The 10,743-nt window shown below is 37.0% G+C and overlaps 1 protein-coding gene across 1 annotated transcript; it reads right to left on the reverse strand.

The window, feature by feature from the left end:
• Positions 1–7,028: 7,028 nt before the first annotated feature.
• On the reverse strand, positions 7,029–10,429 carry LOC124822854 (pectinesterase-like). The gene is made up of 3 exons (XM_088096770.1): positions 9,484–10,429; positions 9,084–9,244; positions 7,029–7,733 (listed from the first exon to the last, which is right to left on the reverse strand). Exons 1-3 carry the CDS (start codon positions 10,287–10,289, stop codon positions 7,039–7,041), a joined length of 1,662 nt encoding a protein of 553 aa, XP_087952896.1. The 5' UTR covers positions 10,290–10,429; the 3' UTR covers positions 7,029–7,038.
• Between the last annotated feature and the right edge of the window lie 314 nt (positions 10,430–10,743).

Below are 10,743 nucleotides of genomic sequence, written 5' to 3' on the forward strand. Positions count from 1 at the left end.
CATACAGGCACCTCAAGGAGTTTTGTTTGGTGTGTTTGTCGATGAGGCCTCCTGGTGTTTCAAAGGAGATAGTGTTGATGAAAGTGTTTCCAATGTCCCTTCAAGGTGCAGCAAGAGACTGGTTCCTATACCAGAATCCTTTTGATAGTTGGCAGGAAACACAACAGAGATTCCTCAACAAGTTCTTTCCAGCAACAAAGGTAATCAGCATTAGGAGGGAGATCACTACCATTGAGCAATTTCAAGAAGAAAGCCTGACAGATTATTGGGAGAGGTTTAACAGGCTCTGCACAGCCTGTCCAAACCACCAAATTTCAGAGCATTTGCTCTTGATTTACTTTTATGAAGGGCTCCTGGACAATGAAAGCATATTAGTGGATGTAGCTGCTGGTGGATCTTTGATGGACAGAACTCCAACAGAGGCAAAGAAGTTGCTCTGCAAGCTGGCGGGTCAAAATCCAAGTGAGGTAGTAAAGGAAAAACCTGAGCAGGTTTACTGTAAACTTGAAATCCCTACTCATGTATCTGAGGTTCAAGTAAATTTTAATGTTTTTGAATTGGTAAAACTTGAACCATTTAAGCCTATTCTGGATTCTGATATTGATACACATGTGCACACTCATGTTGTGGATTCATTATTCCCTGTAGAGCACATTGACATACCTGATGTTCACTATCCTTGCACTGATCTTGATTTAAATGATAGCCTTGAGGATGCAGCTGATGACTTGGAGATTGGTAAGAAAATTTTCAATGAGCAAAAACAGGTTTATTCTGAACTTGAGATTCCAAACAGTTTACCTGATTTGCTTATACATTCAAATGCCTCTGATTTGATGCACACTGATTCTATAGGATTCATGACTGATACTGATACAAATTTGATTGACCATTCTAAAATTTTTGATTCAGTATCAGCCATTGAACCCATTGGTCTAAAGGTTGTTTTGAATGGACATGATTGTCGTGATGAAATTTTGAATGATAATAGCCTTGAACTGACCTTTGATTCTGTTGATGATGCATATATCAATATTGATTTTGAGGTAGAAACTGTGCAATCTGATAACTCTATAGAGTTAGGACTGAACGTTGATCTGACACAGTTCTCTGAGAACTTTGAATGTGATTGTGAAGCTGGTTCTTGCCCGATTTGTATTGAAATTGATTATGTGTTACAGACAGATTCTAAGCGTATAACAAATGCTATTAATTGTGAGTTTGTTGACCATGCTGCAGGATTAAATGAGAATACAGGTGCTGACATTAAGGAAATCATGATTAATGAAGGAGAGTGTACTGCTACTTCTTTGACTGAGCCAGAGATCTCCATTCCGGTGTCACACACTGAACAACTGCCAGTGGAAGGAAAGCTACTGATGGAACAGTTTGCTGGAAAAAGAAAGAAGAAACATCTCGTTGTGGATGATATGGCAGTACTGATGAAGTTGTTCCTCCTCAAAACTTGTTTGCTGAATCTTGTGGTGGAAGACATCTCCCTGATAGTCCAAAATTGGCAATTGCCACCATGACCAGGGGAGTTTTCTTTCTCTCTTCTCCCCCTTTCCCTACTTTTATTGCACTTGTCCATGATCTGTTGACTGTTTTGATTTCTGATCTTATGCTTATGACACATTGAGGACACTGTGTAGTTTAAGTGTGGTCTATTGGGGGAGATTCTGATTTTTCTTTGTTAATTTTTGTTTTCCGTGTTAAATTTTTTTCTTTTCTAGGTAGTTTTTGTTGTGTCTTGTGTACAGTTTTGCATGCTTTTCGTGAATTCTGGATTGTGGTTAGGTTGTCAGTTTTCCTTCACTTCATTGATACTCTGAGATGTTGGATTCCTTGCTTTTCTTTGCTTGGAAGATGATCATGATGTTTGAGAGTTGAATTGATTGTGACAGAATTACACTGTGTGAGATTTGAGCCACTTTATGTTCTTTCTTGTGTGTGATATGTCTCTTGATTGCTTACGCATATGCCTTGGCTTGACTCTTGTTGATAGTTCTTGATTGATATGCATGTTTGGAAGTAATAAAGGCAATTTTGTTCTTGAGCCTCTCTAGCCAAATAAGCTTACCTTGTTTTAATTCTTTGATAACCCATTTTGAGCCTATACTTTCCCCCATTTCCTTGTTTTGAAGCTCATACACTAGCCCTCAGTGAAAAACAATGATTACCTTAACCCTAGGGAATTTTGGAGCTTTGGAAGTGTTTTGGGAACAAGTGTGGTCTCCTTGGGGTTTCTGATGAATTGGCTGGTTGGTTCCTCTTCTTGTTTTATGTTTGTAAATATGTTGTGTATCTTGTCTCTTATAGTTGTGTCCTAAACAGAGAGAAAAGAAAAGAGACAGGATGAGAAAAAAAATATAGAGAAAAAAAAGAAAAAAAAAATTGTGAATAATGGAGTCAAGAAGAGGATTGAATTAGAGGTTTTGGGTGTGAGTTGACTGTGTTTACACTTGTTCCCCATTGCTCCTCTATTTCTTTTGGTTTGTAGCTTTTTATCCATATTTTATCCTCCCTTGTCCTTGGCCCCATTACAACCATGAAAGGACCTTTTGATTTGAACATGCGTATATGCTTGAGTGTTGATATTAGAGGCTTGTCAAGTGTAGTTGTGTTTGCTTTCTTGAGTGCATTGAGTGACATTGATTTACCTTAAACACTTGAGAGAAACACTGATAGTGCATCTGTGAGGTTTTGTTACTTTTGATTCACCACTTGAGCTGATTGATCATTTTGCCATGTCTTGAATTGCTTGGATGATTTCATGAGTATCTGCTTTCTCTGATTGATTCTGTGTGGGATATTGTCTACTTCTTTTCTTGGTCCAGATTCTTCGAGAGCTGTGTAATTCTGTTTCTATCCTTGTTGAGTCTTTGTTGTCTATCTGTCGAGTCTGTGTTAGCTCCCTGATGTTTGAGTAGTTCCCTGGTTTTCGTCTTGGTTTTGCCCAGGAGTGCAAAAGACTAAGTGTGGTCTATTTTGATGAGTCGTTATTTCTTGAATTATATTTAGTTTATTGCACTTAAATAAACCAGGGAATTGTGTTTAATTGATTGTTATTTCCCCGTTTTCCGAATTCTGCTTAATTTGGTCGGAAATTTGTAATTGTGCTAATTTGGTTTTTCTGAGCTGATTAAGTGCATTTTTGAAGTGCAGGAAAATTTCGGAAATACATTTTGGGACATCAGGAAGAATGCCAAATAAATTCAAGACTCTCCACACAGACATTTTTGAATTAATTAAATTGTAATTCAGTAGTTTAGAATTTTTGAATCAACTCTTATATTTTGGGTCAATTTTTGGTAAATTAGATTAGACCCAAAATTAGAAGTTAGTGACTTGGCACCCTAGGGTTTTATTGTGTGGACCCTACCTAAAAAAAGAGGACACACGGCCTTAAAGGAAAGAGCCAGCCGCCACATATTACTCACTCACTCTCGGTCTCGGTTTTTTTTGGGGCTTTGGGTTTTGAACGTTTTTGGGAATGTAAGGACTGGGAGTGTATTCACGCTGTCTTCTCTATAAATGGATTGAGCACTATTTTGTCTTCTTGATTCCAAACGCTGTCACGGTTTTGTTGGCTTTTAATGTTCCCTTGTTTTATTCTGCTACACACAATGCACGTTATTTTTCTTAGCTTGGAGAAATGATGATTTAACTTAGGAAGCAGGCTGGACGGTGAAGAAGGGCATGTCACGGCTGGAAGCTTGAAGCACGTGGTGTCCTTGTAGTAGGGGTAATGGATGTTGGAATTGGAGAATGGTGTCACGGTCTGGATGGGATTTGTTTTTAGCATATTCAGCCTTCATTTTCTTTTAAGGGAAAAACATTGAATGATGGGACGTTTGGCAGTAGTATATCAATGTAATCCTTTTATTTATTTGAGAAAGGAGAAATCAATTAGGAAGAAGTGAAATGGTGCAGGGGAATGTGAGCTGGAGGCGTGATTGGAAGCGTGATTGGTAGGAAACAATACACTTTTTTTTTATTTGGAGAAAGCCCGAGATGGTGATTGAGAGTTAAAGAGGTGTGCAGATTCACAGTGATTAGAGACGTGTGGAGGTGACGCTGTGCACGGATGGAGTCTTTATTTTTCTTTAAGAATAGTAGTAAGCTGAATGAATGGTCCAGAGTTGGTGTGCACGTTGTCCGAGAATGAATGAAGAAATGGAGTGTTGTCCGTGATGTGGAGCAAGGAAGAGAAGCTCACGGGATGGTGATTCTAGGACGAAGAAAAGCTGGCAGCAGAGAGCACATGGTCACATCATGGGAATTTATTCCCCTTGTCACGGCTGCTGAATGAGAAATGAGAAAGGCTACCCCACTTTTATTTTTGGAATTAACACTTTGCAGGTTTATTTTCTTTGAGAAATGAAGAAGTGATTTAATATGAGAAGCAATTCATTTAAGAGTTAGTGTGTTGTCACGGCAGGGGAGGAAATTAGTTTGGCTGACTTGGTTTTCTTAGAGAATGAAGCACATGAGTCACGGTTAATGGTAGAGAAAAATTTAATTTCTTTTATTCCTTTGCCTAAGAATGGTTTACATTATAGGTTGAATTGATTTTCTTCTTTTGGTGGTGAATTGAGTTTGGATATTTATCTGTTGCAATGTTCAATTTAATGTTTTCATGCACTGGAATACCGTCAATCATGTTTAGTTGTGTCTAATTTCCATTTTAATTTAAGTTCAATTCTTTTCACAAAACAATCAAACCCCCCCCCCCCCCCCCCCACTACGTGTTGATCTTAGACTGAACCCAATTTGGTCCTTGAGAGACGACCTAGGAGTCACTTCCTAGTCTATACTACATTCTGTTATGCACAACTTTTGTGGGAGATGCGACCCTCTCAACATTAAGGTTATTGTATTTTATTAGTCAATTATAAACTGATCTAATTAAGTAAATGTGGTTAAAGATACATCATGAAAATATTATTAGTTAGAGACACTATTGCAGAAAAGACTTTTAATGTCTGTAATCTTGAACTTTTTTCATTTGATCTCGTTCTGACGTCATATTAGGTGACATCAATTGGACGTCGGATCACTCGGTGGACGTCAATAGATGTCGATTGCATCATCACAGACGTCGAAATTGACATCGGATCTCCCCATGTTCGATGTCTCTTAGTGCTGAGCGCCCACTACCTCGCGCTGACCACGAAAATCCCTGAACTGGCACTGAAACAAAGATGACGTCAGACAGTGCACTAACAGACATCCATAGAAATCAGATGAGCACTAAGCGACGTTCAAATTGTGTTTTTTTTTTTTTAAAAAATTATTTTTACAATAAAACCACACCTGAAAAATTAGAAAATGATCCCAACACATCAAAATATAATATAATTTCTGCGTTTTAAGTTAACAAGATACTAAACAATCTAAAAAGAAATCCAAAAACTTAAACTATCAAAACTTAAACTTAAACTATAGCTAATTAATGTTGAACAACAATAAAAGTCTTCTTAAAGGCATGGGCATGGGTCCTAAGTCCATCTCTGCAGAAGATAAGTTTTCCACTCTTGTCGTATCTTTCTAATTATCTCCTCAGATATAGGAGATGTATTCTTGAAGTATTGCAAAACGAAGAAAAATTCATTATGTTTGCATATGTTCAAAGCTGAATTTTATTTGTAATGTATTGAAGGTAAACATCATTATCTCAGTCCAGTCATCTATAATGCCAACTCGAATGATGATTTTAATCTAAGACATGACATAGTATCTATTCTCATAAATCTAGTTGTTTGTTACACTAAAATGACAAACTAAATAGTCACACATGTAGATCATAGAATAAGATAGAAAATGAATAAGAACTTTAAATGACTTACAATCTTTGGATACAAGATTTGAACTAACTGACCTCGGGGTTTACCCATAACACTATTTACATTGAAAATATAGGGTAATATTAATATAACTATATTCATCATAAAAATTGAAGGTCAACATGAATTTGAAACATAGAAAGAGAAACATTTATCCTTGAAACATGTTTTTCAAGTCATTTTTCATCCTCCTATGCACCAAACAAAACCATAAATTTTTGCATTGTCTGGGAATGATGACCATCAGTTGCCAATAAGACCTATCATGAATCATAAATAGGTACTAAACTAATTAAATAAACTTTAATCAAATTTTACATTTTGCAATCCATACCCATCAATGTATGACGCAAGGTATGTGTCTCTATTTGACTCAGCTATCCAATGTTTGTAAATAATTTTGTTTGCTATCAACTGTGATACGAGAAGGTTGAATGATTTGAGGTTCAACCAATCGAAAACGTGGTTTAATTATTACACATGTTATGATTTAATTAATCCTCTTAGGACAACAAAACTTTTTATTTTAAAAAGATACCAAAAGATCGCCCTATATCTATCTATATATATTATTTTATTTTCATGTGAAATTAAGTTTACTATTTTTTTTTCGGTTCTAGTCGAGAATTCATTATTTTGAAGAAACCGTTTTTTATACAAGATTTTCGCTTAAAATTAAAATATTGGATATACAAAATTGTTTTTTTTTTTCAAAATTTGATTTCTTTAAATAAAAAGCGATTAAAAAATCACATGCTTCTCTTATTTAATAAATGAATTTCATATCTCAAAATCTCACAAGATACATGAATATATTTCTAAAGAAACATATAACTATTTTTTCTTTTAAGAAAAACAAAGTTTTATTTTTGGGTGCATTTCATTTAGCATTTTTTTTTTCTAAAAAAGAAAATTAGTACATAACGGGGATATCCAGTGGGATTAGTCACTTACAAGATTATACTTTGGATACATAGTGGGGGGGCTATCATAGCCTATAGCCCTATACATTAAGAACTAAGTAATAATAATACACGAAAACCTTATAATTCTCGTGATTGCTGAGGTGAGGACTGAGAACAATGCTCAACCTTTGTTAAGACAGAGAATGAAAACAAGAGAATCGTATTAACTGTCATACTGAAACCAAAATGCGTAACATCTACTTTATCATATATAAGCTCATCCTTGCTCAACTCAAACCAGAGAAGAATGGAATGCCTGTGGTGTTCAACCAGTCATTGCCTTGAATAAACTGAGCAACTGTGAATTGGGTTGCCTCAGTGGAGCTGTTTATGACCCTATAACCTGGCCATGTAACTCTGGCACTTGTGTTTGAACCTGGACCCTTATTCATGTACTCTCCATAATACAGTGTATCCAATGCAAACGTCTCATTCCATTCCAACCACCCTGCTGGGTCAATCAGATCCTCCATGTAAGATTTTAGATAAACAGTTCTTGAGTACGTTTTCCATGGACGACCTAGGTAGTTCTTGAAGGAGGATTTGACAGGGATTAGATCTGAAGCGGCTGCAATCTTGCAGTTCAAGATGGATATGCCAGTGTTTTGGTTAGGGTCCTCTCTGCCTTGCGCAGTGAACAAGTTCTTCTGATTTTCGTTTGGTTTCCGTGCGTATAAGTTGCAGTTTTGGAACACCACTGCTGCATTGCCAAAAATGAAGTCTACAGTGCCATAAATGTCACATTCTCTATAGAATTGGCGTAGGGAATGCACATAAAGTGTGTCTTGGTAGCCAACAAAACTGCAACGGAAAAAAGCCGAGAAGTCAGCACCACTTCTTAGGGCCACTGCTTGGTGTTTGTCTGGCCCTGCTGAATTCTCAAAAGTTATACCCTTTGCTATGAATCCTTCTCCCACAACAGCTGCAAAATACCATAAGTGTCAAAGGTGTAAGGATTAGATTCTGGGTCATCATTCATGATTCAACGTTAAAGAGCCACCAGAAAAAGTTAAAGCCTTTTTTTACTTGTTAAAAGCAAAAAGAGAAAAGCAAAAGGCGAAACATAGAAGAAATAACAAGGAAACCCAAATAATAGAATGCCCTTTAGTTGGGCGTGGGTAGACATGTGGACCCTGTACTTTGACCCAAGAATGTTGCTAACTCTACTTTTCGTGAAAATATAAATTAAAATAATCACATGCTAACCCCTGCCTTCACGTTTTGTATTTTTGTCTTATGAACCAATCTAATTGAAAAATGGTATAACTGATATCCATATAATACCCATAGAAAAAGAAAATATAAATGTTGTTAGTGTTATGATGTGATACAAAGAAAATCCAATTGATATCACCCGATGTGTTGCAATATGATTGAAAGTTAGACAGGAACACTGAAAAACAAAAGCTTGTATGGAATAATTGATGGAAAGTGATGGCAAAGAAAAACAAGCATTTTAGAATGTAGCTAGCCAGCATTGTATTAATTAATTATAAAAGAATCAGTATCATCATCTGCTCATAATTAAATCAAAGAAGGCTAGCACAAATACACATGGACCAATCACCTATCATTTTTCAGCATTATGTTCATTCACGGGAAAGCGGATTCTTCCAATATACTTTAAGCGAGCAAAGCCTTTTATCTTTTCAAATTTCCCTACTTCTATTTCAGACATTCCAAACCAAGTTGGTGTACATGACAAGAATCTAAATTACAAACTGTGGTAACATTAATAAGGATTTGCTATATAGCCGACACTAGTCTGTGATATCTGAATTTTAAGGACCGCAGAGCGCATCAAAATGCATCAGCCTCTGCTTTCATCCTATACAACGCTACTTTTCAATTCAATGCACGCGGTAAACTGCACCACCCTGACTTGACAAACCCAACCACTCGGTGTCTGTTCAAACCATTTAAAATCATTTTCCTATATCATGTAATTTAACTGCAAACTCATCTATCCAACTTAATTTTCTATTAATTTTTAAATGGCTTCCTCATCAAGTTGCCATTTTGTTTCTCTTGTTCCAACCTTTTCTAATGATTTTTTCTGTCTTTGACATAGCAGGGTATACCATTTAATAAGTGACAAAACTACTGATTAAATCTAACTAGATACCACAGTGATTATTATGGCCTCCCCTAATTTATCTTTTCTTTTCTTTCTTCTTTGAAATTAAGGTGCAATTTCAAACCACTGAAGCAGAAGTAAGTTAAAAAATTAATCCAATATTAGCCGAAGGAAGGAAGGAAGAAGAAGACGTACCAACAGTAGCTGATTGAAAAGTTGTCCACCCGTCCACAACGTTCCTACTACCTTTCACTACTGTCTTCCCAATGCCGTCTCCAACAAACATCAGATTCGTCTGCTTCCTGATCACTTCCACATTCTCGAAATATGCCCCCTCCTTTATGTGTATCACAAACCTGTCATCACACACATTTAACAACACAGATATAATTAACATGTTTAACAACTGTGTCGTGTTCAATCTTATGTGAGAATAAACATAATACAATGATGCATAAAGTCAACATTTATAGTTACATTATTAGTTGCAAAGTTATACAATGATTTTTTAAACTTCTCATAATTTTTATGTTTCAATTTTGTAATTCATGATAACATCAATTTCACGTAAAGAAAAAACCTTTATGTTACGTACCTGGTTGTGCTGGAGTTGGGAGCCACAGCAAGTGCTTCCCCTATGGTGGTGAAATTGCCAGTGCCATCTTTGGCAACGACGAGATCGAACTTGGTTTCGTTGACAGACGCTTGGAGAAGCTTTCTGTCATTGGGGGACACCCACGAGGGGAAACCCTTTTTCATCTTTCCATATTCGGGGAAAACCTCAGATTTCGAAGTTGTTTTCTTCACTTCAGGAACTTTCTTCAGCATGGCCAAGGAGTTGCTCATGTGATGCGATATCTCAAGCAACTTCTTCTCGATTCTGTCTCTGACGCGCCCCTTGCTGTAAGCAAAGCCGTCGAGGCACGTGTATAAGTTGGTCATTGCTCCGCTGAGCAGAGTCTGCAAGTCATGGTGGCGCTTGGACCCAATGGTGCTCTTGGAGAGATCATCGATGGTGGCTTTGAGTTCCAGGTTTGTGTCTTGGAACAGTTTGAGACAGTCATCGAGGGCTCTCTGATCAAGTGGGTTGAGGTTTCTGATCTTCTTTTTGAGGCTGCTGCAGTTGTAGAAGGATGATTTTACCTCGTAGATGGTATGGTTGACCACAGAAGAAATGAGTTGTGGGAGAGATTTTGAGGTAAGATCTGGGAATGTGGCAAGGGTTGAGACACATAGTTCGGGGTAGAGTGTTCCTTGGCACGTGGATTGAGCTACTTGTATGTGCTTTTGGAAATGGAGGTGTTTCTGTGTGGCTCTTGTTGGGGTGTTAGTCAAATGAGTTGCTAAGAAGAGTAATGCAGAAATGACAGTCAAAATGGATGCAAGTGTGAAGTTGTTCATGGTGACTTAGTTTTTGTGTGTGTGTGTGTAAGTGTGATTTTTGTGCATCTAGGAGGGTGCATGCTGTGGATAAATAGAGTGGTTGCCTTGTAAAATGGAGTGGGGTGTTTCACGTTGACAGTGTGAAACTGGACCTTTTTTAATGTGACATGGACCTCATGCTCACTGACTCTGTTAAACTCATAGTATGCAACGTGTTATTATGCGTGAGACCCTTTATCATCTTGGCTCCTACATCAACCACTTGAAACACTTCAATTATAAAACACAGCTTAATTTTCTAGGAAAGAGTTCTTTTCACCGCGTCAACTTTACACATAAACATACCCAATTAGCTTGAAACCTGCACTTGATGACTAAAATCCTTAAAGCTTCATCCCATATAGTATCTATATCATTTTCTCTTCAATATTGTAAAGATATTTTAATTTTCTCAACACAATAACCAAGAGCA

Source organism: Vigna umbellata, chromosome 8, assembly GCF_029865625.1.
Source record: "Vigna umbellata cultivar VRB3 chromosome 8, Vumbellata_1.0, whole genome shotgun sequence".
NCBI lineage: Eukaryota > Viridiplantae > Streptophyta > Magnoliopsida > Fabales > Fabaceae > Vigna > Vigna umbellata.